A 26,441-nucleotide genomic window follows, 5' to 3' on the forward strand; every position below is an offset into this window, starting at 1 on the left:
ATGGATCCTCCGGGGCAGCCTGACAACAAACGCCCCCGTCTCTCGAGTACCAACTCGTGGTCACCAACGGGCGGACCGCAACAACATCAACAACTACCACCACTACACCACCCGCCGCCGCCGCCGCCCTCCTCGCACCCGTCGACGCCGCACCAGGCCCATACTCTTCCACCTCACCACACCGCGCAGCCCGCGCCATATAACCATCAACCGCAGCCGCCGTACCCTCCTCGTTCCGTCGAGCCTCACCATCCTCCTCACGCGGCGCCGCAACACCATCATCCCGACGACCGACGACACCATGAGCAAGAGCCTTCCTACGCGCCGATGCAGGATCACTACCGACACCCAGCCTCGCCTGCCCACCCTCACTACCCGCCGTTTCCCAACCGAGACCCCGCCGGCGTGAAGAGGGAGCCCCACGACGAGAACCTCGCCCATCCGCGACGGCCGCACTCGACCGGAGGCGGGCCAGCAGACGGTCTGCCTCCTCCGCCGCACTCTGCGAACCCTCACCCTTCTCACCAACCCTACCCTGACGACTCTCGACGACACATGAGCTACGACAACGGGCCCCAGCAGATGCCCCCCACGCCGGGGGGCTATCGAGGCAGCTTTCCTCCCCCGATGACCCAGCCGCCGCCGCCGCCGCCCCCTCCTCCTCAGCACTATGAACAGCCGCCTCAGTACCAGGCTCCTCCTGAATCGATCTACAACAACATCCAATACTCTTCCACTGCGAAGCGCAAGGCGACGCGAGCCTCTCAGGTACGTGCGACTGGCTCCGGTGGGGGTCTGCTCTTGATGGTCGGTCGGCGCTAACCCCCGTGTCTGTACAGGCTTGCGATAGCTGTCGGCAGCTCAAGGCGAAATGTGATGAAACCAAGCCTTGTAAGAGTTGTAGAGAGAAGGGAGTCGAGTGTAAATACCGTGATCCCATTCCAAAGGCGTCAGTCGAGTTTGCCTCCCCTCCCGCGCCTAACGTATCTTGCTGATGATGGAAACAGGATCGACAAAGGCCAAACCGACATTCTCGAGGCGATTTCCGAGATGAAGAGTGCGATGGAGGCCAAATTCGATGATCAGCAACGGTGGATGAAGAAGATGGAAAACACGCTGAAACTGCACAACATCAAAGTCGAACACGAAGGACCGACAGCCGACCTCTCTCCGATTCAAAAGTCGTCGCCATCACCGGTTGCCCAGCCAATGGTGGCAAACTACCCCCCGCCCGAAATCGAGATGGACGAGCCGCATCCGATGGCTGTGGGCGAGACGGACTTGGCCCAACAAATGCACGATGCGGAGATGGACGCAGAGGAGCAGATGCCGCCCGGAGAGCCCGTGGCGCCGGGAGCGCCATCCATCCCCGCAAACCATACCACGAGAGCCGACATGCTGCTGTCGTGGCCAGGAATCAAGGAGATGACCCAGGGGATCTTGGAGAGAGAGGGGGTCAAGTTCCCCCAAGAGTACCCCATCGCTCAAGAGGAGAGGCGGGGAGTCTTGCGTCTATACGGGCGCGGCGAAGGCGGCGGCCAGGATCGGACCCCCAGCGCTACCGCGATTGGCGCCACTTCTGCTTACGAGCGAAGCGCAGCCGAGGCATTTGGAACCGTCGATGCAATCGACGACAGTTTCTCCGAAACTGGCAACTCGCCCTCACCGGGTGAGGCCTGGGGCCAGGTCGGAGGGCTGAGTCCACCCACAAGCGTGGGATACACCAGCGGGACCCTTGTGGGCGACGGCCATCCGGATTTCGCCGAAGAAACAGTCACGTCGTATATGCGCAGCTTTGAGAAACATATTCTCAGCCTACACCCCATTCTTCCGCTGGGCGACTTGAGGACCTTGGTCAAGCGCTTCTTGGACAGCCTTGCACAGACCGACAAGAAGGCCAAGCCTCAACCTCCCGGTGTCGCCAAATTCGTACCGCCAACGAGCTTCCCCGAGATGTCCAACAAGCGGAAGCGTTCGCCGGCCGGTGACCAGCCGGAAGACCCTGCTCCACCACCCAGGAAACCCGGCAGGCCGCACAGAACCATTGAGAACGCTCTTGTTTTGGTCATCCTCGCTCTCGGCAAGATCTGCCAACATGAATCGAAAATCCCGGACCTGCCTCGAGACTTTCCGGAGCACAACCACAACTCCCCGGCCACCAGGAACGGCTATCCGTCCTCCCCCGGCGCACAGGCATCGCCTCCCTCATACTCTGTACACTCTCAATCCTCGGGGCTGCCTTCGCCCAAGGAACAGAGCAACAGCCTCCCAAGCCGGCGGCAGTCCATGCAGGGCAGTGGCGCCCTCAAGACTGGCCAGTCACTGAGGCGCAACTACGACATCATCCCAGGCCTGGAATACTTTGCCTATGCCTCCGACATTATGGGCAACCACATGGCCGGATGGACCATGAAGCATGCGCAGACCTTTATCTTCGCCGGTCTGTACTATGGCCAGCTGGGTCGAGTATTGGAGAGCGACGCTATGTTCTTCAACGCCGCCCGAGCCCTGAACATGATCATGCGTCGGTAAGTAATGTGAGGCTCCTAGCCGACAAGGAGATTGCTAACGAAAGCGCAGTGATATGAGTCGCTTCTTCAAAATGGGAATCCACAACCCCCCGGAAAAGAAGCGAGACAATTTGGTCCTCCTCGCCTTCTGGAGCTGCCTGCAGTTGGAAAAGTAGGCGTCACCTGCCCGCCGTCCACCTCAGACATGTGCTGACTATTTCCAGTGACATCATTGCCGAACTTGAATTGCCGCGATCTAGGTGTCAGGACTACGAAGAACAGATGCCATGGCCCAACATGAAGCTCATGGACCCCGATTTCTCGGTCAGAATCCGCGATTCTTACATTGGCCAGCTGTACCTGCGCAAGACGCTCAACACAATCCACAACTTGCTGTACGATCCCAAGGAGCAGCACGTTTCCGTGAGCGACAAGATGAAGAAGGTCCAGGCACTGGAGCAGCAACTGCGAAGCATGACGTGGGTTTCGAATGACTTTAGGTTCAACGAGGAAGACGAGCCGGCGACCGACCTGTTGGATGCGAGATTGCGGGCCAAGTACTGGGGCGCGCGGGTCATCATCTACCGGCCCTTCATCAGGGTTATCCTGGAGGTCTCGGAGAAGCTCAAGCATCGCTCTGACGACTCGGGGATGCTGAACACAGAGAACGTGAGGGATATCAACGTCTTCAACAGGCACGACAAATTCGAGGTTGTGGGACCAGGCTCTCATGGTATCCGCGGACACGATGAGCTTGACCCAGAAGTAAAGGCGTGGGCCGCAAGGGGCATCAAGGCACTTATCCAGAGTACTCGAGCTTTCCATGGTGTTGACAGCAAGCGACTGCTTGTGACCAACATCTTTGGCACAGCACACGCGTAAGTCGGCTACCCCTTGGGAACACAACGGAACTAACCCTTTCTTGCAGGCAATGGGGCAACCTCCTGATCTTGGCGGCAGCCTTTAAGGACAACTACCTGCGCCAGTTCATCGAACGGGCACAACTCAAAGAGCTGTTCAAGCGCACCATCGATATGCTCAACATGCACGCCCAATCTTCCAGCGCCTTGACGATAGACATGCATATCCTGCAGCACATTGAGAAAGAACTCTTTTACAATGAACCGAGAGTGGGGTCCAGCAGCATCTCGAGCACGGCCAGCATGGCCGGCGCTTCGCTCCCGCCGCCTCCGCCGCCTCAGCCACCTCACTCGGCGCCGCCGATGCACCACCATAGCCATGGCCCAATGTCCATGGCGTACGCGGTCGAGCCTGACCACCACAGCGCCCACAGCTCCCCGAGCCAGGGACACCGCATCCTGAGCAACGGATCGGGTCACCCGCCGAACCACAACCAGGGTTATCACGGGCATCCTGGATATCCCGGACCGCCAAGTCAGCAACCCATGCAGATGTAAAATGGAAACCCCATGAAAAGCGCATGCACGGCAAAGATACATGAGGGACTTGAGCGCGTCAACGAAATACCCGGGCGGAGTTTGAATGAAACCCGCCCCTTACGGCACAGGACCGGGATGATATACTAATTGGGAGGAAAAACGAACGATGATGAACCGGGCCAGAGCCTCTCCGCTCGTGGTCACGAACTCTCTCATACCCAAACAACATCACTATTATCCATGAACCGGCGTTTTGCAATTCTCGCTTTGCTTGTTGCGTCCACTGCGGTCTTCGGAAAACCTCACCTCACAGACATCGACTCCTGCAAAAACGACTTCCCTTCGCACGTACACGGCTTGACGGAAACTCGGCGTCACTGAACTCCCCCAGCTTTATGCCTATATTGGGTTTAGCAGTCTTGTCATACTCGAACAGCCCGACAGACGGGGAACGAACTGAAGGATGAGGGGCCGGACAGGCAGTGTATTGCGGTTGGGACTGGGTGGGGAGGAGGTTCAAAGCAACGCGCAGTCGTTACTAGACGACGCCCTCGCGGGCTTTCGGAAACGGAACCGGGCGGAAGGAAAGGGCTGGATGCATATAAGAGGACTCGGAGCCGAGTCTGGGTTGCGCCCTTGTTTGTTTTTTGGTCTTTTTTGGTCTCCTTTTTCTTTTGCTGGTTCGCCCAAGCTTTTCCAACGAAAAGCTTGGACTGCTCTGGCCCCCCCCCAGGCATGTCGCTCGCGTCTTTTGGCATCTCTTTCTTTGCATTCCTCCTGGTACTAGCCGCATCATGCATATCGGAGAACTGGGTTCGCGTGTCCTGATTTTTTTTCTCTTTTGATCCGGAGGGTTCTTGGGGGCTTCATCATACCATCAAACTAGTCTATCTATCCATTGTTTAACATGCCCGGGAAGGGATTCTAGTGGGGGAAATATAGTGGAGGAAATACCATGGAGGCAGAGGCCTCTTTTCTCTTTCTTTCATCCACCTCTGTGCCCACTCTCCTCCTTTCGCTGCCTCTTCGTGCTATGGCTCTTTGGTGTCCCAAGGCTGAATGCGTGGGAAGCGAAAGACGGGACGGTGGCGGCAGGGAATTGGTCATTTCCTGTTATTGTTCTATTTTTCTTATTTTTTTATAAAAACAAACGTCATGACGATACCATTTGGTGGCATGTAAGTTCTAGGAAACAAGGGGGGGGGGGGGGGGGGGGGGGGGGGGGGGGGGGGGGGGTCTGGCTGGTCTGGGACCAGGCAGACGGGAAGTGAGTCGCATTTAGTGGTGCGGACATTGGACGAAGTCTCGCAAGGGTGGTGGATTGCGATTTCGAGCAGCTGTAGTAGGGGGAGGGGGGGTGTGACGGCAGCTGGGTTGCGTGTACGTGGAGATGTTTCGGGCGCAGGATACACAATATGAGTTGGTTCAAAACGAATGACCGATGCTCGTTTCGCAGTCTGTGAATTTTGCAATCATGATTCCGCGAGGCTAGTTGCTAGTCTATGGGAATGCCACCAAGTCTCCAAGATTCTGAACTAGAACCGATCCGAGTGATGCTTCCCTCGTGCTTGAACTCCCAAACGCCTAACGACACCCCATTCCATACGCCCCAAGGTTCCTTGTCATGTCAATGTCGCGCCCGGGTTCTCTCCCTCCTCGCTTACAGCAAAACGACGGCTAGGCAAAGCCACCCGTCCGGGTAAGCCGCCTCGCGCATGAGGTCCTCCAGCGGAGCTGAAAAGGGCACAGGCGAGCCGTGGAGTACGACGTTGGCAAGGACCGGGTCGCGGCTCGAGGGGAACAGGGACGGGAGGTGCGACTGCAGCGCGCGGCCCAGGGTCTGCGGGGTGTTGCGGGTGCCCGGGACGGTCGGGGGCACGAGGGCCTGGAGGACCTTGAAGGCGCCCGCGGAGGGCTGGTCGGATGCCGGGGCTGGGGCTGGGGCTGGTGGCGCGAGCTGCTGCTGCTGCGGCGAGGCCGGCAACGGTGAGGTTGGCGGTTTAGGGGACGCCGCCGCGGGCGAGGCGAGCGAGGGCGACGGGGACGAGGTGCCCGGCGGGGGCGAGGAGGGGATGTACACCCGCAAGGGCACGTTGCGGAGGGGCGTGGGGCGTTGAGGAGGAGGGCGTTGATCTTGGAGAAGGATGCGTAGTCGTTGTCTTGGACGGCGTTCCAGAGGGTCGAGGTGTCGGCCTTGGAGAGTGACATTATGCGCTTCGCATTGCCGTAGCGGACAAAGTCGGCCTGGTTGGGGGAGGTTAGGCGGTTGGTGCCCGGTCTCAGGTTGGGCTTTTGGGAATCCTTCACGGTAAGGCGAGATGAGATGGAACGAGGGGGGGAGGTGACGGTGGAGCCCCCTTCTTCAAGGCGAGGTGGTACAGAGAATGAACGGACAAAGTGAGATATGAGCGGCGTTGGTGAATAAGCAAAGAGGCTGGACGAGAGACATTGGGCAGCTGTTTGGGGGGGGGGGGGGGTTGGCACGTCCGCTTAGACAGCAGTTTAAGTCTCGGGTGGGCGACTTATTGAGACACGGAAGGGAGTGGTGGGAGACATGGAGAGGCTGGAGAGAAAAAATGAGAGACAAGGACTCACTTCTTTGACGCAATTTAGAAAGGTGTCGCCAATGTCCCAGCTGTCACCGTCGCTGACGGTGAGGCGCCAGGGCAGGGAAGGCTGGTAAAGGTCGACGAGCAGGCCGAGGGGCAGGTTCCGGAGGAGGAGGTCCTCGTGGTGGAAGGCGGAGACGGGCGTGCGGAAGAAGGCGGAGCAGCGCGGGACCAGGAGAGCGAGGTAGGAGAAGCGCGGAAGAGAGGTTATCAGCGGCGTGTTCGGGTGCGACGGGTGGGTTATGTGGAGGGGGATCTGGGTGGACCAGAGGGCTTGGGGAATGGAGGCCATGACCGGCGGCCGGGCGCTGGCGACAAGACGTGGCTATGGTGGTGTTTGAGATCGAGGTTGACCGTAGCCCGATGATGAGATGGAGGTGAAGTTGTGGTGAGGGCGGTCAAGGAGTCATGGTGAGTCATCGGCTGCGGCGTTTGGGTGAGTGCTACGAGGCAGCTGCGCAGTCCACGGGGGGTAAAGCTGCTGTGGTAGACAGAGTCTTGATAGAAACGGCGCGGAGGCTTAAGCGACTGACGTTGCGGTTGAGCCGAGCAGTGTGAGTGAGGCTCGGGACGGATACGGACGGGAGGGTGGGGCAAGCCTCAGCCCGCGGCCGAAACAAAGCCCCGCCCCCGATGGTCAGTCTCTGACTTACATAAGCGGCGCTGCATTGGCCCGATGAAGCTGGCCGGGCTATCCCTGGCAGGACGGGGAGGAGCCAAGGAGCTGCCTGGAGCTTACCCTGAACTGAGCTCCGGGAGCTCCCAGCCCAGCCTAGCATCTGGTGGCCGGGGCTTTTTTGTTCCACATCTGACAGCGGCTCTTTCCCACTGGCGCAGCAGGACAGGACAGGACCTTCCTTGCTGGCTGGTGGAAAGCAAGACGGAAGGCGGTCTGCGCGCTGCGCTGAGCTGAGAATCCCACTGCAACCGCAACTGCAACTCCAACTCCAACTCACTCAACACTTGCTGACCGCCAACGACGATTCATCCCGAGACACCCTCTCAACCACGGCTTTCGAGGCATCGCATTTCAAGGCATCAAAGTTTAGCGGCGCAATCACGGCGAGGCAATGGGGGGGGAGCCTGCCATCAATAAGAACCAGCCCATATACATTAAAGCGAACCCGCACCCGCCTTGCACCCTGAATCGCGTCGCCGAATCGCATCAGAGAGTCCATCTCCGAGCCATGGTCCCTGTGGATCTTGCACTGCAAATAGGGCGATAGTTGCAAGTTTAACAGGTCACAGCACTACCACAAGATTCGCCTCTCCCCGAGGGGCGACGCAGTCGATTGGACACGCCGCCGCCTCCACCTAGCAGAGCACGAGGCACGGCATGTCGCGGTCATCCAGTAAACACATGACCCTAGCCGATCACCCTCGCTTCGCTTTCACCACCGAATCGATCGCTTACATGCGCCGGCCGCCAATGCTTGCCTTCTGTATGGATATTGGATATCCACCTCCGAAAATGGACACCGGGACTGTCTGGCTGGCTCTGACTGAGTCGGCAACCTCGAACACGTCGGTACGCGCACGCCTCACGACTCACCCCCCTTTGCTCTAGCCTGGCCGATGCTACGCGACACACGCAAAGGACCCGGCCAGGCAAGAAGGAAAAAGCAAACAACGCACCGTGTGCCACGCTGTGGCTTCAAGACATAATGCTGTGCTTACACGAGAACGGAGGCGCGCCCCTTACCCTCTCTCTCTCTCTCTCTCTTTCTCTCCCTCTCTCTACATACTCTGTATCTCGCTCATGAGTCTATCCTTCCGACCAACCAACCAGGAGCCTCCACAACTCTCAACCCCTCTATGTACTTCGAACCTCCCCACTTCTCGGCCAACTCTCTCCTTGAACTGGAGGTTTCTTTTTCCCTCACATAGTTCCTTTCCCCAGTATCGGATCGCTCTTGCGACCACACGTGTGGCGAGCACGTTCGCGAGCCCCTAAAAGACCACCAGCCAAGCCGGCCGTTGGGCCACGAGGGTGGTTGTCCGTGACAATGACGGGGGACCCAGTATTTGCTGTGCGCGCAGGGGTACGCAATTCTGCGGTGACGAGAATTGCGACTGCAGGATCTCACATGTCGTCTCCAATTCCAGGCGGTCAAATAGCTATGGATCCGGATGGGCATCATGTTCAACGGTACTGGATGCGCTGGAGAGCACTCGACCCTTTGCTCATTTCTCGGTATGCAGAAGAGACCATACTGGCGCTTTACGCCGTCCTAGCGCAGTTCACTAATCGGCAATCGGCGCGAGCTATCAGATTCCCAAAGACTAGTACCAGCAAATGACCCCTGTCGGCGTTGCGCTTCTGCTGAGCACTTGCACTGGGGTTTCTATTCGGGGTTCCTTGGCCAGCCGTTTCTTTGCTTTTTCTGCCGTGCAACGAGTTGCAGGCTGGAGCACTGATATATCTGGCATCCCCGCCTGGCCGCCCCCATTTGGACGAGACACACACCCCTCCTCTTCCTGTCACTTCTCATTCCTCACATAATCACTCAAACGAGATGGCTACGCAGCACAACGCAGCAGCACATGCGCTACAACCATCTTCCCTGCCTCTGCGCCGTCTGCCGCCTCAAGCTCTAACTAGCCGCTCCGAAGTACCTTTGAAGTCGAGTGACTTGGAATGACAAGACGACCAAAAAACGCGCCTTGGGGTAGGTCGTAGCCGTTGCCTGCGTGGCCTGCCTTTGCGAACTCGAAGCTTTCTTGCTTGCTCGCTCGCTCGCTCGCTCGCCCCCCCCCCCCCCCTGTCATCGACCTCGGTGCCCTGCTCACACGCCCCCCTTGGCTCCCTGCTTCGTCGCCTCATAACTTCGTTCTATCACTTTCCCATCACGTTCGAGTTTTTTCCCCATCTCCTGCGATGGCCACAGAACGGCACAAATCCGCACATCGTAAGGGATCCCAATCCATCTCAGCTTTGCCATGATTCTCCTAGGGACTTGGCCCTCAGAGCCCTTGCGCAGACGTAGCAGCCTCACCGGCCGACACCCAAAAAGAGGGTGGCCTTCCCGTGCCTTGCCGCAACGCCGTGCCCGCACCTTCGGTCCTTTGCCTAGGCCCCCTCCCCTGCGCGCACTTTCCCGCGTCCCGCCCTGCGTCGTCCGCCGCCGGCCTTTTCTAGCCCACCCTCGCCGTGCCCGTCCATCCCGTCGGCCGTGCAGAGGGGTGCTTCCTTCGGGTAACCCAAGCAAGGCAAGCCTGTTTCTCGCCAAAGTCACACTATCTAGGTTCCCGTGCCCGCGGAGGATGACGCCTAAGACGCTCCCATGGCACCGGGTCTTCCAGCGCACCTCAGCTTTCCAAACTGAACCTAATGATCTCCTTCTCGTCCTCTGTAGAGAACGGCAAAACGCCACAATGAAACCCCTTCCACTCCTCCCGATATGCGGACCTTTCTGGTTCTCTCAAGGCCCAGCAACAAACCCATCAGCCAATCACCAGAGTCTAGCGCGCCTACGCTTGGTGTGCCTTGCTTACCATGCCCATGCATGCCACGGTGCCTGTCAGCTTTGCCAATCGTCCTCCCCGCCAATTCGCTGCGCCAGGTCTGTCACCCTCGCATCCGACGCGGGATCTTCACCAGGTGAAGCGGTGTCGCACCAAAGCATGGGAACGCGCTTTCGTCACTCCGCAAGCGCCACCACTCCTCCACTTGGAAGCCTTGTCTCCAGGTGGGGGAGATTGGGGTGATGGATGATGTGCAGAGTGAGGCGGCAGTGGGAGATGGCCACACCGGTCTATCAAACACATTTCATCTTAGCCCTTCTCGTTTTTGAAAGGGGGCGGCTGTCAAGTTGTCTGACAATCGCGATGTGGTAGTGTATGAAAGAGTTGGGCGGCGCGATGTCATGCCGCCAAGGTCTTGGGCAACATCGATCACATATCCATCCAACAGAATCAAGGTGTGTGTGGGTAAGCGTGGTTGGCAGCTGCTGCAGCCTCTTTTCCGTCCTCCGCTTTGATAAATGACATGACATGACATTGAAAAAAGGCCCGGCATGTGCTCTGGCTGTGCGAGGAAAGACATTCGTTATGCGGCTTATCTCTTCCTGTATCACCCGGGTTCTGCTTTCGCACGTAAGGCAAGGCAAAGGCGCTGCGAGGTACTGCACTCGCGAACGCCCGTCTAAAGAAGAAAGAGCCGCCCTCGCCGCCCGAAAAGGAACGCCAAAAGGGGACGCTCAGCAAAAAGACACAATGTGTTCTTCATCTCGATCTGGGTGAGCTGCAGCCGTCGCATCGTCTGTAGTTTTCCGGATCGGGACTGATAAATGAGGAGTGGTATCGCAAATATCCCCCGCCCATCGCTCAGTTCTCACGCAAACATCGGGCTAACCTCATCTACAAACGTCGCCCCCCCCCCTTTTTTTTTTAATGGTTATGCGACGTTGTGGGCATCCGATGCGAGATGAGTGATGATGCACATCTCGAGAATTCTCCTTTCGAGATGGAAAAAAAAAATTTGAGGCGGCCGGGCCAAATTTCCCCTTCCGGACCCCTACGAGATTATGACGGAATGGCCAGCAAGATATTCAGGGTCCGGATGCCGGGTTGTGTCGCCAACGGCATTGCATATGCCAGCCCAGGCCTCCTCTCCTGTCCTGTGCGTCGGACCTTGGACTCCAGGCTGTAGGTGTCTATCACGGGTATGGGGCCGACAGCGGGGCGGAGAGGGACGGCTGGGGACCGCCATTCGACTGCCCAGTTTACTGATGCTCACTCGTTGTGGGAGGGGGTGAGCTCATGCAGTCAGCAATTCACTTGCCGACACGACGCGACGCCCACGACGGGGCCGGCACTCGTCTTGTCCAACACACCATGTTTGAACGAGGCTCAACAACCGGGGCTGGGCGCGGTTTCTACCCAGCGCCGAGGGGGGAGAGGGTATTCGTGATGGTGACGAAGCCATCGCCGGGACGCAATTTGCAGGAGAGGCACCGGCGAGGTCACGGGGGGTGTAGGAGCAGGGACGCATCGCGATCCGGATCGCCGTCGACATGGGGGCCCTCGGACTTTCCTGTACAACCTCTGCAGCGATCACCTCGTGTACGACCATGCAAGTCAGGCAGACGTACGATCGTCCAGGCAGGCCCCCTCGCCGTGCCGCGCTGGAAAGCTGTTGTGACACCGTTGAATATCGCTCCGGGGGGGGCTGCGCCGTGAGGTGCGCCGTACGACCCGAGAATGATGGGAGAATGATGAGCGGGCGGCGGGCTTGCGCGACTAGTTGTGTCGGCAGAGTTTCGAGCACGGTGATATCGATGTCCCCCGAGGGCGGGCATTGAGGGCGTTTCCCGAGCAGTGTTTGCTTCTCACGGCGCGCAGGTGCGTCTTGGGAGTTGGGGCGTGATATCTACTCGACAGTCGACGACGTGGTCCAGGTGAAAGGTTTACCTTATGGGTTTCCTCTTGAGGATTTCCCGTGGTGCCGTTCTAGAGTTTGATGATGAAAACTGACGATGAACGCTGATGGAAAGCTCAAAGTTCCACATCCAAGTAAGTCTGAGAAATGTGATATGGGGTTGAGGACGATAGGGACGACGGGCAAAGGTGTGTCTTTCTTCTATTCTGATCCACAACCGAGTAAGAAAGACGTCAGCAACTTGTTAGATATTACAGTTTAACAAATTTGCACATAACTGTAGAGGTTATGTTAGATTTGAAGAACATGGCATTTAACATGAGTATGCCCAAGTGTCAAACAGCCATGAAACAGAGGTATTAATTGTTTGCTTCCCATGGTATAAATCACAGTTTGAGAATTGGCAAATGGGTCCTTGTTACTCAGAAAGCAGCTGTACTATAACACCATCACGTTCAGATTACACGATATAGTTGTAGGTTATTTGACGATGATAATATCATTAGGTCATATCAGGCTATGGTACATTAAGTACTAGGTATCATTCCCACCAAATCTTTCTCATAAAAAACCACCAATTTACACTCCGCGGTGCAGCTCTTGAGCAGACACCTTGCTGTTGCGTCTCGCACGGCCGTGGCCATGGTCATCGTGAGCAATCTCGGGCTCGCCGACGTGCTTTGCCAAGACGGAGGGAGGAACCTGAGCGGCGTCGGTAGGGTCCTTGGCAACACCCGAGGTGGTATCCCTGAGGTTGCTCGTCAGTCCCTAATTCTCTCTGCCTCGACGGTCGGGAATCGGCTTTCGCTCGTAGGTGGTCCGCTTACTGGGCGTAGGTCTTGTTACCACCAACGGTCTTGGAGCCGTCAAGGTCGGAGTCGACGCGGGGGTCGACCTTGTTCAGGGCGTCAGACTTGTGGGGTCCAGCGGTGTTGGGGGCGGGACCGGTGCCGTGGGTGCCGGCGACGGCAGAGCCAATGTGACCAGCAGCGTTGTGGGTGTTGGAGACACCGCCGGTGGCGCCGGTGCTGGGGTTGCCGGTCAAGCTGGAGTTGCCGTGCGTGTTGTGGGTACCAGTAGTACCGTGGCTGCCGGTGAGACCGGAGCCGGTGGTGTTGTGGGTGCCAGATGTGCCGTGGCTACCAGTAAGACCAGAGCCAGTAGTGCCGTGGCTGCCGGTAAGACCGGAGCCGGTGGTGTTGTGGGTGCCGGTGGTACCGTGGGTGCCAGTAAGGCCGGAGCCGGGGGCACCACGGTGGTCGCGGTCAGAGTCAACACGGGGGTCGGCCTTGTTGGCGAGACGTCCGCCGTGGGGGCCGTGGACACCATCGGGGTCGTCGTAGCCAGTGGTACCGTGGGTACCGGTGGTGTGGCTGCCGGTAAGACCAGAAGTGCCGGTGGTACCGTGGGTACCAGTGGTGCCATGCGAACCAGTCAGGCCAGAGCCAGTGGTGCCATGGCTACCGGTAAGACCAGAGCCAGTGGTGCCATGGCTGCCGGTGAGACCGGAGCCGGTGGTACCGTGGGTACCGGTAAGACCGGAGCCAGTAGTGTTGTGAGTGCCAGTGGTGTTGTAAGCGCCGGTGGTGCCATGGCTGCCGGTCAGGCCGGAGCCGGGGGCACCACGGTGGTCGCGGTCAGAGTCAACACGGGGGTCAGCCTTGTTGGCGAGACGTCCGCCGTGGGGGCCGTGGACACCATCGGGGTCGTCGTAGCCAGTGGTACCGTGGGTACCGGTGGTGTGGCTGCCGGTAAGGCCAGAAGTGCCGGTGGTACCGTGGGTACCAGTGGTGCCGTGCGAACCAGTCAGGCCAGAGCCTGTGGTGCCGGTGTGCGTGCCGGTGTGAGTGCCAGTGGTGCCGGCAGGGTTGGCGCGGTGGTCGCGGTCAGAGTCGATGCGAGGGTCGGCAGCGTTGGCAGCGCGGTTGGCGTGGGGGCCGGAGGTGCCCTCAGGCTGCTCGTGCTTCTTGTCGGAGTGGAGAGCCTCCTTGACCTTGTTGACGATGGAAGACATGTTGGGCTAATTTCTCGATGTGGGTATCTATTAACTTAAAAAAGGTTGATGGAGGGAGTTGTTGTTTGTTTGGAGAGTGGTTGTTTGTTTGGGTATCTTGTGTTATGATGAGGAGAGAAGGAAAGTTGTTGTTGACGGCGGGAGGTTGAGGCGCTCTTATAGAAGTCAGAGAGCATCGAGAAGCTCCATCTCATCCTGCTCTACCGGTGGTAGGCCAAGGAATCGCAATCGTGATCCAAGAAGCCCATGGCTGTCCTGCCCCCTTGCAACCCACCTCGACTGTCCATGCTGTGACGGACAACAATCAAGGAATCTGCACCACCGTGCCTGCTTACCTAGGCCAGTCTAACACCAATGTCTATTCACCGTGCCGGCATGGGTCTGGAGAAGGACCGCAAAGGTAAGGAAAGAGTAGGTACGCTTGCGGACTTACGTTCACACGTCGTCATAGGTCTTGGACGCAGCTGTCTCACTCGGGGATACAAGCTTCAACTGTCGGGCCAGTCAGGCCGACGTGTTGGTAGGCCGGTCTGTCTACTCCGCTGGTGGCTAGGGACCCGGCCAATGGGAGCCGATAGGCTAAACCCAGTCCGCCATGGCTAGATGACGACCCAGGACCTTTGTCTGGCGTGACGCTGCGCTTGTTTCCGTCAAGCCTTTCCCCCTGCCCATGCGAATCTCTCGTTTTGCGTATTCACATGGGGTAATAGGATACGTTGGTACTTCAGGGTCTTTGGGGAGAGAGGGCTTCCAAGACTGGACAGGACGTAATATGTCAAGGATTTGTCGTCATAGTTGACAAGAGAGCGGGTCACGGTGGTTGAAGAGCCGTGAAGATCTGTGGCTAGTGGACGTCCAGGGGCTGTGAGATGGGGTATCAAATGTGGCGAAGACAATGGGAACTAGTTAATTTTGGCTCAGCTTGGAGCACCTGGCTTTCCGTTCAGGCACACTATCACACGTGGTGGGGGGAGGGGGAAGAGCTCGGAGCTAAGGGACCTGGCCTCTTGCTCATCCTACCGTTTCGCCCAAGCATGCGAGAAAAGTCAGCAATCCTGCCAAGCTAAGCCGGCATCCGACTTGGGTTAAGTGCGGCGGCGTTGGAGAGACAACGTGAAGGAACTGGCGTACCGGCCGCCGCGCGTCGTGTCTCACAGTCTAACCAGCTTTTACCAGCTCTGCCAGCATAGTCTACGAGGTGGAAGCTGTTAGACATGGAAGATCGATCGGTTTGGGTCGCTCCAAGGGCCGGTCACTGGGCCGAAAACGCAATCCAAGGTGGCGGTTGTACGAAGCAAGGCGTGATCCGAGCTTCTTTGCGTACCTGGACCTCTCTCTATCGGGTTGGGATGAGGTCTTCGGTCTGAGAGCCGCTGCGTGCATGTCACGAGCGTCAGCCTGTGAGGCGACCGAGTGACATGGATCGAGGTTTGAGGTTCCCGAGGCGCGCTCCGCCGAAAGTCCTTGTAACCAAGGCAGCAGAAGAAACTCTGCCAATGACGCAGCGCGAAACCTCAGCTGGGGCCGCCCCCGCGTGTGGCGTGAGCTCTACCATTGGCTGATGGCCAGGGACGGCAATATTGCCGAAATTTCGGATGTGGCTAGTGAGGCGTCCCTTCGGGTGACAGGTCATGGCTGATGTCAAAAGTGTGGCGTCACATACCCCACAGAATGCAAAAGATGCGGTCATCAATATATCAGCTCGCCGGACCGTGGCGCTAGCTGTAACCTGCTCTGACCTTTTCGTCCCTTTCTCTTGACCCCGCCTCGACGCGGTATTGCGGGGCATTACGCCATGCGGCTCCCATCGGACAACCAGGAGGCCCCCGGAGAGAAGAGGAGGGAGGTAGGAAAATGAGACACAGAGACCTCCTTTTCCCACCAAACCTCTTACCCAGTTCAGCCACCTCACCCTCTCGCCTGTCTCTCTCTGCCTTACCCTGCTTAACTGCCCCTCCATGTCTCTGTTTGCTTTGGAGTGGAGCTTTAGAGTTTTGTTGACAACCTCGTCTGCTTTGGCGATCCCGGCGCGTAACCTGGATGCAGAATCGCCCCTTACATTCGCCCCTTTCAACCCAATAACAGCAATAACAATCTATCATGGAGGGGAGGATCGCTGGAATTGTGTCGTTATGAAGGGAAATTTGCGCAATTCCCATCTTCCAACCCCTCTGCACCGCCACCGTCCCTTACAGTGATCTGCCACACATACTCTTCTCCCGCGAATCCCCCGCACCATCCTGATGCGTGACCTGTTGGTTTTTGGTCGTTGTTTTTTTCACCGCTAGAGCTAACGAAGCACGCCGTTTTCCCGCACATCGCGCCCTCTTCGTCTAGGCAGTCGCACGGTCTTCAGACGGAGCGGCCTCGGGAGCGCAAGAGAAGGGTGCCAAAAACCTGGCGGCCAGGGCAACTTGCAGCGTCTAGTCCAAACCAGAGAGGAGGCTAGGAGGATGCGGCACAGTAGCTCGAAAGCGGCCTGGGGGCCACTGTCTTCCTTCTCGGCCCAACCTCTGAGCCTGAACATCGTGGCATTCTGGACCGCAGATCGCGGAACTCTAAAGGGATCTCACTCGATGCCAGGGAAGCTCTCACGCGATATCCTACGTAATTTCTATTGCCAATGATACAATGGTGCGATCTCTTTGGCTTGGTCCGCCCCAAAACCCCGCTCCCTGGCAGAATGGTGGCTTAGGGTGGTTTCGAGAGGAGACAAGAATAACATGAGGAAACCTGCTCCACAGCCATACAAACCGTCCGACGGATGCTCACGGCCGCGGTCTGGAGCGGTCCAGAATTGCAAATTCCAAAGTAACACCAAAGAGTAGTCACGAGGAGCCAAGAAAAAGGCACCAGGTGTCCTTTCTCAAACCATGTCGTCGCAGATCACAATACTGTTTTCGGACACGGCAGGGCGGTGCTCATACGAGGAGAGGCGGCCAGGGGGAGGCGGTCAGTGGCAGAGGCTCACCCGCTAAATCATCATGCAGGACTCGGGGTTGTTGGTGAGCATTAGCCAATTTGGTTTCTGCCCACTTCTCTCATTTTGCTTGCCACTCTTTCGTCCGTCTTTCGGCGTCTGCAGAAACGCAAACATGTTTCCCTGGTTTCTGCTATTGCTGTTGACCCTTCATTGGTACTGCCCTCACAAATCTACGTCATCTGTAAAGTTGATACTTTTCCCCAGACCCTAGCGCCTGTGATCGTCGATGCGATTTCACTCACAACCGCCCGAGATTGCCTCAATGCTCTCATAATTCCCGCAAGGAACGAGGCTAGGGAAGAGGACATGGCGATTAGGGTCGTCACAACCTGCCGACATTCCTCAAGTCATGGATTGCTGAACAACGCAGATTTTGTCTTGAACTGATCAACTCTGGCGGAGGGAAGATCCATTCGCCTCCGGGACTCGAAAATAACCCATGTTCATCGTTCCTCCACGTGATATGACACGTTCAGGACTACTTCTCAAGCGTCGAGATCGTCCTCAAACTGGTCTTCAACTAACTGGATTCAATGAGATCAAGCAGGCCTGTGAGCGGTTTGTTCTCAGTGGTTCGATTTAATTTGTAAGTGAGTAATTAGCAACCTTGGCTTCCATCTACAATTTCTAAGTCCAAGGTCAGGTTAATCCAGGCTAGCATCAGCTCTATGTGCTTGCCTAAATGCCTCCCACGTAACTGTTAACAAAAAGTGTTGGTTACATTATCAATGGGGTTCAGATTGCCAACAGATGAGTCAAAAGGCTGGTGTATCTCTAAAAGGTAGTTGGGCTGGGGAAAAGTAAACAGAAGAGGAATAATCATGAAGTTTGCGCGATCAACAGGGAGTAGACGCAAAGATTGTTGGCTCCGAGTTGGAGAAAATACAAAACAGATCACTGCAAAAAGGAAGATAACACACATAGGCCAACTTTTCTTACACAACAGACATGCCCCGTAATGCTGTTTCACTCGTATCTTCCCTTGTGATCAGTATCGGCTTGGTCCCGAAGCACTGCCAAGTGGATGCTGTCCCAGGGAAGGAGGTGAATGCCAGCCTCCAAATGGAAGTGGGCTGCAGTCAGCATCTGGAAACATCGCGGCCCGCAGCCGGAGCTTGTTAGGGCTGCGTTCCCGGCGAGGATCCGCTTTCCCCGGATCATCCGGGTGCCGAGCCGGCGGAGCTCATCCCCTGTGTGGGCCAATATCAGTACGGTGGTAAATTGTGCATGCTGAGTTGATGCGGCTATTGAATCAAAGCTAGCTGATAAGGTTATCAGGGCCGAACGACATTCGAACTGTGGCTGATGTGGCTGTACTGCTCATTTGTCCATCTTAATAGACGCTGCGATTCGTACTTCATGCAAACTCGGGATTATTCAGTGCAGTGGAGTTGTAAGCCTTCGATTTGTATAACACTTAAAAAGCGTTGCTTGAATTCATTAACCGAAGTCTAGTACAAGGGGGCGCGCAAACTTCTCAAAGTCTTGGAATTAAGGCAAATGAATTACCCAGCTGTGGCTATAGGCACGACATGACTATGGTCATGGGACAGAACACAACATGGTAATATGGTGTAAGTATAGTATTAGGGTAGGTAATATGATACAAAAGGCTGGGTATTATCGGGTATCAAGCCTTCAGGCGAAGCCTCAAGCCATTCTCTCATACTGTCGTGAACATAGAAAAGCGCAGAAACAAAAATCCATCCGTCCAACTCCTCCGTAGCACGTCCCCCATCCGTCAAGGATTTCGGCGCAGCGTATTATACGAAGATGGGGATTTTTGTTGCTCCATTATATCGTTCGGCATGTGCCACCCAATGCGACCACCACGAAGTGGTGAGATTGTAATGTGCGAGCAAATACCGGAGCCGAACGCGTCACTTAGACGCGAGAAGAACGGTACCAGCGACGGCGGCCGTGGGCGGGGCGGCTGTCGGCAACGGCGGTGCGACGACGGACCCAGAAGAGGCCGACGAGGGCGGACGCGAGCCAGACAATGGCAGACAGGAAGCAGAAGGCGATGTTGGCCTTGTTGCGACCGCATGCATCACCACGGGGGCTAACATTGCTCCAGTCGAAGATGGGACCGCAGCCATCACCGATGAGCTGAGAAAAGATGTCAGTACATTAATCGCATATTTGCAATAGTAGGAATATAACTTACGTTAACAAGCAGACCGAAGGCGACAAACCAGAGGATGCTGAGAAAGATGTCCATGGGCCAGTGGATGAAGCTGCCCGAGAAGGGGAACAGCCAGATCAGGGCGAACAGCAGCGACAAACTGGCCACCACAATGGTGTAGATGAAGCGGCCATTGTCCCACGACGAGCCGTTGGAGGCGTGTAGGTAGGCGCCGGTGATACCAGCGACGATGGCGGCAAACGCCAGCTGGGCACCGCGGAGGATGAACTGCACAATACGGTCGAGCGCCATTGTGATTGGTGTATGCTAAAGACTTTTGAAGCAAAGCTGCTTTTGAGTTTGGTGGTGGTTGGGATGATGGGCTGTCGCACTGAAAGTCTGATAATCTGTTGCTGTTCTGAGGGATGGGGATCGAGAACAGACGAGGGGGGGCATAAGGGCATCTCTATTTATCAACTCTCAGAACAGGCCGGGTTTGTGCAACCCAACCTCGTCACATCAGGATGACGATCTGGAGGGAAAGCAGGTTTGAGGGTGGTCTGGCTTGCAAACTTCTATCGACAGGGCGTCACCTCGTCACCGCCGAGCACAGCAGGCGCATCTGGTTCGCGGGTGTCGGCGTGCCGATACTTTGTGACTAAAGCGCTGGGCTAGACAACCGGTACAGAAAAGCCTAGAAAGAATCATCTAAAACTAGAGTAACGGCACCCAAGTCCCAATATGCGCTTGCTGCAGGGCGGGTACACAACGAAGAGGCCCTGCCAAGCACATCTGTTCGGCACTAGGCTCGTGAGGAAAGGGAGGGAAGGAACTAGGGCGGATTGGTCTAACGTCACCAGGCCGGCTTCGTGGCACGCTGTCAAGAGCCCGTTCTTTTTTTTGTTTTTACTTCTCTGCTTGCCCAGCCCTGTAGGCCTTCCCATGAGGTCATCCGACCAGGGAAGCAATGTGCAGATGAGAAGACAATGGCAAGCTAGCATGACTCCTGATAGGACGGCGCTTGCCATCCACCCTGGCCTTGAGGTGTGAAACAAGCCTTTGCGGGGCCGCGATACCTCGCGATCTTTACAGAGACGGTGATACCCCCTTGTCAAGGATTGTCCGGAGAGTGGTTTGTTCTTTTTTCGGTGGACGATCTGGGGGAAGTTTGCATATCGTCAGCCGATGCGGCGGCTTGCTGGGCAGCGCAGAATAAACGCCAGGCTAATGAGGCCGAGACCACTGATCCAAGTGACAAGACAGACGGTTCATCGTCCGGCCACAACTGGGTTCTATTGGGGAGTTAGACTCCCGGATCTGGCTTCAACGGAGGGTTCATCGTTGGCGGTACTGTCGCGTCGTAACCCGCCCTCGACCTGGTTGAATGGGTAATATTTGCGCAACGTCGGAATGGCGGCATCACGTTAGCGACTTACAAGGAGTCACAATCGCTTGCGACGTCTGTGGCGATCGCTGTGGCTCAACCGGTTCCAGACTCTCCAGATCAACCAAGAAATCAAGCGGGGGCAGTTATGATAGGCCGTCACGCGGACAGCGAGGCGCAATCTGTGTGGCTGATTGCTCCCCCCCTGCCCTGGCGACGGGAAAAAGAAGTCTGGAATGTCGTCGTCCAAGAGAGTCGAAACTAGGCTCACCGAGGAAAAGGTGAGAGTGACGTCACTTCAATATCCAGGGGTTGGAATGTCGTCCAACCAGCTGCAGCCACACGACTTGACCGCCTCCCAAGCCTCTCAAGCCGTCACAGTCCGGCAAATGAGTCCAATTTCTTCTGCCGTAGCCCATGATGCAGCAGACGACTCATGGCGGGCATCGTCGAACTTGCGTGCCTGCGCCGTATCATTCTGGTCGCGTTGTCTACAGCGCTGTAGTAATCTTCATGCAGCCCGTCGCAGGGACTAGAGACACACTTTCATGCCGGTACTTGGGCGTTGGCGCTGGTCTTGGTCGTTTGGTCGTTACGTAGGGCCAAGCGCCCTTCCGTCGATAGGCCTAGCTGCTCGATCGGGGGTCGCGACCTTGATCTGGCGGTGAGTGGATCACGGCCACGCGTTCGATTGAGGACATGATGTTGTCCAAGACCAGGAAAGGGGGCTTTCTGTGCCGACTTGCCAGAGGATACAAATGCTAGGGAATATCCTTCCTCCGATTAGCCGAGGAGCTTGGCCTTGATGAGAGTTGCCGAACAGGAGCTTTGGGTCCGTGCGTGAATACTTATTGGCCGAACCTTCATTTCGGCCCCGCCCACCGGCCTCGGCACTTTGCGGGGCCTTACACCGGCTATTGACGAGTTGCAGAGGTTTAAACTTCCTCGGTAGCCCCACAAAGCACCGACCTGGCTTGTCTCACATGGCCCTATAATCTGCAGTGCATCTGGCCCAGACCTGTTCGATAGCGATGTATTTAGTCCAAAGTCCGACGGCAAACCTGCAATATCCGGTCTCTCCGACGGCATACTTACACAAGATTCAGTCTCCCAACAGTTTCGAATTCACTGGAAGGTTAGGCTTGCCGGATAGTCCGTGACACATCGCCATGAAGCAGCACTCCACTGCGAACACGGGCTTCTTCCAGGAATTGCCCGTGCTGCCGAACCAATTTTTCGAAGATTCTAGTTTCCAGAGGGTTCTAAGACGTACGTACAAGATACAAGGCATTCGTCCAATGTCGCTAACCTTACAGTGTTCGTGCCGACACATGTGATCGAACGAGTTGAAGTTGAGTTGGCACAATTCGGAGAGGATGTCCTATCCGATCAGGTCTTTTCGTGGGTCACCGACTCTGAGAGACACAAGCCGTACTTGAAGGGAAATGGCCGGGATGCTTTCGGACGACCGATATCCGAACTTGTAGTCGGCGAAGGATGGCGTGGCTTACAAGATTTTGGCATCAGGAACGGTATCGTTGCTACAGGGTACGATGCCTCCCTCGGGTCATCCGCTCGGTTGGTTCAATTCTTGAAGCTTCACTTATGGGAAGGCTCGGCCTCGAACGTCCCTTGTCCGTCTGCCATGCAAGATGGAGCAGCTCGACTATTGCAACTACAGCTGGCGAAGGAAATGGACCCGGCCCGACGAAAGGTGCTTGGGAATGCACTTCAACATCTGTTGTCCAGGGATCCAGCAACGGCGTGGACCAGCGGACAGTGGATGACCGAGCGTACTGGCGGAAGCGATGTCTCCCTCACCGAGACTGTGGCCCAGTACATCCCGTCCGCGGAACCGGAACTGGCAAATGCGGAGGAGAACATCCCACTCGGACCATGGTCAATCTCAGGATTCAAGTGGTTTTCCAGCGCCACCGATTCGGCCATGACCATCCTTCTTGCAAGGACGCAGAACGGCATCAGCACCTTCTTCGCGCCCATGAGGAGGCACAGCACTTGTGAGACGACGATGGCCGGAAGACCCAGAGGAATTGCCGGCACGGAGCTGAACGGGGTTCGAATCCAACGGCTGAAGAACAAGTCGGGTACGCAGTCACTGCCGACTGCCGAGCTCGAGCTAAACGGCATGCGCGGATGGCTCCTCGGCCAGGAAGGTCGCGGGATCAACGAGATAAGCACCGTTCTGACACTCACACGCATCCACTCGGCCGTGGCTGCTGTGGGATATGTAGGCCGTGGTTTGGCGATCGCAAGAGCATACGCCAAGGTCAGACAGGTCGGCGCAGGACGAGGAGAGCGGATGTTGTTGTCGGAAAGTCCGCTCCATATGCAGACACTTGCGGATATGACGGGGGAATACCACGGCTTGATGTTGCTGACATTCTTCACGTCGTCCCTTCTGGGATTATACGAACATCCAGAAACTGGCAGGCCAGGGGCATTTAACGCTCCTGCTACCATCACGCTGGACCCAAAACACGTTTCGCCACTGTTGCGCGTCCTGACACCACTTTGCAAAGCCTATGTCTGCAAAAAGGCTATCCCGTTGCTCTACAGCTGCATGGAGGCTCTTGGCGGAGTTGGGTATTTGCTCAATGAAGAGACCGAGTATCTCAACGTCGCCAGGCTCTACCGTGACTGCTGCGTGCTGTCGATCTGGGAGGGGACTACCGACGTCCTTGCGACGGATTTTCTACGCGCCTTGAAACATGCCAAAGGAGGGGCCGAGTCAGTCGAAGCTTTGGATGCCTTCTTCGCAAAGAACAAATGGCCTGAGCAGCGCGGATGTTCAACCGGTGGGAGTCCAGCTGACTCGTGGGAGGCTGTCAAGAAAGCCGTGGTCGGCAACTCACAAGCGGAGCTTGTTGGAGATGCAAGGTATCTCCTCTGGACTGTGGCCGAAGCATTCATCGGATTGCTACTACACGTGGACTATTGTAGGGATGACAGTGGAGCGGCACTTGACATTCTCTACCGCTACAGAGTTCGCTCCACAAGTGAGACTTTCGGAGGGCTATACAAGGGGGCACGGGATAGGCCACGCCTCAACAGCAATGATCAGTTGGATAGAAACTTTGCCATCGTGTATGGCAGGTTAGGCTCGGACACTGCGCGGCTGCCAAAGTTGTAAATGCTGTTAGGTAGAAGAATAATGCATGTGCTATATGGCTTGTACGCCGAGTTAAACCACCGTGGACATGCGACTGAAGTACGCATACGGACGGATTAACTTGCGACACCGCAACGCCACGGAGCGCGTGGAAAATCATTGCAACAAACATCAGCATACATCTGGCATCTTACGACTATGCAGATGACAACGTATCAATGGAAGACGGAGTGATTACCGATGCCCGCCGCTGGGGCCCGCTTGCGCCCGCTCCTCCCCCCTTTCAAGTAGGAGCCGAAAACGGGTGCGGAGTGGTCTCGATCAGAGACAAAGATTTCGATTAGCCGGATATCCGGGGTCGCGTTCCAGACAACGGCTCAAGCCAAACCCTGCCGGATTGCAACGAACAAAGGACGTGCGCCTGATGAGCAGGGTCCTTTGACGAGTCCGAGCTTTATGCGCTGGAATGTACGGTCAAAGTACGGTGAGCAACGGCAACTTACTGCATAAGGTTTTGGCCCGCAGCCGATCAAGCGCCCCTCGATGAGATTTGCATGGAGCAACCTATCCCTTTGTCTACACACTAGTACCGGTATTCCCTCCGATCATGTCGAGTCAAGCACGCACGTTCCGTGTGGGGGAGGGGGAAAGGAGGGAAGAAAGAAAGAAAGGAGGCGGCCGTGCAAGCCGTAGCGCACTTTTCGCCGAATATGAAATTGGAGCTTTCCCGTTGGGCGCGTGCACCCATGGTGGTCTGCCTTCTTGCCCACCTGCTTGTCTTTCCTCGCGACCGGCTTTCTCAATCGCATCCTGTCATCGACGAGATGCCGATGCTCTACTCGAACAAGGCTATATCATGCGGGGGCCAAGCCCAAATGTGAACTTGGAACAGGATGACTCTTATTTGCCCGAAGTCTGGGTGAGTTGTCTCAGTTCGGCCCGTCTAGGAGCCAAAGACTGTGTTGCATGTAGCTGACCTTTGAGTGATGCGCCAGGCTTGGTATTCCATCGGCGTCTTCATAATACTGTTGCGATACGTGGTGCGCATTCGAACCGTTGGAATCCGCGGGTTCCGCGGCGATGATTATCTTGCTTTGCCTGTAAGTCGATCGACGCCAGACTGGCGATTTGGAGGTTGACGGAACGCAGTACCTCGCGTTATACAGCATCAATGTTTACGTTGTGCAAGTAAGTCTTGGGGCAAACGCATCACCAAGAAGAGGGTCTGACAGATGGTCCAAGATTACGTATCACACGGGTGGAAATATCGACATTACGGCCGGTATGGTGCCAAGCCTGTCGGACCACGATGTCGAGGTTCTTCAACTCGGCTCGAAGCTCGAGTTCTTATCCTGGTATACATATCCAGGTTGCATCTGTATGAATCCATTCGCGGTCGACGCGGGCACCATCTAATGGAATACTACGATAGGGATTTTAAAGTTCACCGTCTTGTTCTTCTACAGGCGTCTGACGCTGGGGCTATTGAGGAGGCGAACCATGGTTTTGCTCTTCTGGCTGTGCGGTCTGTCATACATGGCCCTGTGTATGACGATCACGCTCAGCTGTAGCCCGTATGGTTCTTGCGCCAAGGCCTTGAGTTGGAGGTGCTAATGGATTCATAGGGTTTCCGACAACTGGCGAATCCGGCCCTTGCCGGGTCCCCAATGCACTTTCCGACCGCAAAACTTTTGGGTGCTATTGTGGCTCAATGTTCTGACCGACGCGGCCCTCCTTTCCATCCCGGTACCGATCCTGTGGCATCTCCGGGTGTCTCTGAAGCGGAAGATTGGCGTCGGCATCTTGTTGTCGTCAGGCGTCTTCGTCATATCGACCGCAGTCGTGCGGGCAATCACAACGCTGGGCGGCTCCCCATCCATCATCAACATCAACCGCTGGGGATTCCGCGAAACCGCCGTCGGTCTCATCACCGTCACCCTGCCCGTGCTGAGCCCCTTGGCCACGAGAGCGTTCTGGCGCCGCGGCCCGTACATTCGAGATTACTACGATCGAGTCCCAGGCCCCCGGTCACAGAACAACGCGCGGTTCGGCAACTGGCTCGGCACCATGGTTCTGAGGTACATCGACGAGGAGGAGGGAGACGTCTTTGGGAATCCCAACGCAGCCAAGCAGCTAGAAGAGGCGGGATACAGACGAGAATATGCCGCACGGGCTGGGTCCTACCGTAAGGGCAGCTCGGAAACCTACGAAATGGAGACAAAGAGCGGCGGGGCGAGCACGAAAAGCACGCAAGGGATCGAGGGGGCCTGACAGCACCTGCGTCTCGGAGGGGGGGCAGCGAGCCGTTCGGCGGCGGAGATGAAGAACAAAATGGTTGGTATGCGGAGGAACAAATTTAATGAGCTATTGGATTTCATGATACCCAGGGGCTAATGGATAAATGGAAGGTCGGCGGTGAAGAAAAGACTCTAGGATTCAGGTTCACAAACGGCGCTTCTGGCGTGTTGTTCACTTTGCAAACAACCATGTCTGAAAGAAACCTCGTTACCGTAGCCAGCAAGTCTAAGCCTGATGCTCCAGCGCCAGATGCCGCCTCGGTCCCGAAGAGATACAGTTAGAGGCGGTGCGAATGGGGCTTGCAAGCGTCGAGTGCGAGGAAAGCAAGCTCCGGCGGCCATATCCAAAATAGGGTATGCTTCTAGAAATAGACTGGACTTGCAGCGTCCCTTCTCCAAAGCCAATTTGTCTAGTCCAAGATCCCCAAGCTCATGTTGCGATAGGGCGCCGATGTGGTGGCGATATGCCATGCCAACGTCAGTTTGCAGTTCCTCAGAGAAGCTGGCAGCTTTGCGCAGTGCTCTGCCCAGACATGTTATAGCAAAATGCACTACATCACGCCGACTGGTATGCAACTCGTCAAACCAGAAGGCGGATCTGACATGTAC

General features: G+C 56.5%; 7 protein-coding genes across 7 annotated transcripts; 4 read left to right on the forward strand and 3 right to left on the reverse strand.

The window, feature by feature from the left end:
* On the forward strand, positions 1-822 carry ColSpa_05083 (uncharacterized protein; the record flags this gene model as incomplete). The annotated part of the gene is made up of 1 exon (XM_049271295.1): positions 1-822. The coding sequence occupies one exon, from the start codon at positions 1-3 to the stop codon at positions 820-822; it is 822 nt and encodes a 273-aa protein (XP_049127252.1).
* Positions 823-1,050: 228 nt separating this feature from the next.
* On the forward strand, positions 1,051-3,928 carry ColSpa_05084 (uncharacterized protein; the record flags this gene model as incomplete). The annotated part of the gene is made up of 4 exons (XM_049271296.1): positions 1,051-2,528; positions 2,581-2,682; positions 2,771-3,388; positions 3,439-3,928. 4 exons carry the CDS (start codon positions 1,051-1,053, stop codon positions 3,926-3,928), a joined length of 2,688 nt encoding a protein of 895 aa, XP_049127253.1.
* Positions 3,929-5,570: 1,642 nt separating this feature from the next.
* ColSpa_05085 (autophagy-related protein 5) lies at positions 5,571-6,811 on the reverse strand (the record flags this gene model as incomplete). The annotated part of the gene is made up of 3 exons (XM_049271297.1): positions 5,571-6,069; positions 6,117-6,211; positions 6,506-6,811. 3 exons carry the CDS (start codon positions 6,809-6,811, stop codon positions 5,571-5,573), a joined length of 900 nt encoding a protein of 299 aa, XP_049127254.1.
* Positions 6,812-12,478: 5,667 nt separating this feature from the next.
* On the reverse strand, positions 12,479-13,913 carry ColSpa_05086 (collagen-like protein 4; the record flags this gene model as incomplete). The annotated part of the gene is made up of 2 exons (XM_049271298.1): positions 12,479-12,647; positions 12,727-13,913. 2 exons carry the CDS (start codon positions 13,911-13,913, stop codon positions 12,479-12,481), a joined length of 1,356 nt encoding a protein of 451 aa, XP_049127255.1.
* Positions 13,914-18,780: 4,867 nt separating this feature from the next.
* On the reverse strand, positions 18,781-19,333 carry ColSpa_05087 (uncharacterized protein; the record flags this gene model as incomplete). Its single annotated transcript, XM_049271299.1, has 2 exons — positions 18,781-19,005; positions 19,064-19,333. The coding sequence occupies 2 exons, from the start codon at positions 19,331-19,333 to the stop codon at positions 18,781-18,783; spliced, it is 495 nt and encodes a 164-aa protein (XP_049127256.1).
* A 2,241-nt stretch (positions 19,334-21,574) lies between these two features.
* On the forward strand, positions 21,575-23,556 carry ColSpa_05088 (acyl-CoA dehydrogenase family member 11; the record flags this gene model as incomplete). The annotated part of the gene is made up of 2 exons (XM_049271300.1): positions 21,575-21,674; positions 21,722-23,556. 2 exons carry the CDS (start codon positions 21,575-21,577, stop codon positions 23,554-23,556), a joined length of 1,935 nt encoding a protein of 644 aa, XP_049127257.1.
* A 1,479-nt stretch (positions 23,557-25,035) lies between these two features.
* On the forward strand, positions 25,036-25,806 carry ColSpa_05089 (uncharacterized protein; the record flags this gene model as incomplete). Its single annotated transcript, XM_049271301.1, has 2 exons — positions 25,036-25,109; positions 25,161-25,806. The coding sequence occupies 2 exons, from the start codon at positions 25,036-25,038 to the stop codon at positions 25,804-25,806; spliced, it is 720 nt and encodes a 239-aa protein (XP_049127258.1).
* Between the last annotated feature and the right edge of the window lie 635 nt (positions 25,807-26,441).

The sequence above is a fragment of the Colletotrichum spaethianum genome (genome assembly GCF_022836535.1).
Source record: "Colletotrichum spaethianum MAFF 239500 DNA, contig11, whole genome shotgun sequence".
Classification (NCBI taxonomy): domain Eukaryota; kingdom Fungi; phylum Ascomycota; class Sordariomycetes; order Glomerellales; family Glomerellaceae; genus Colletotrichum; species Colletotrichum spaethianum.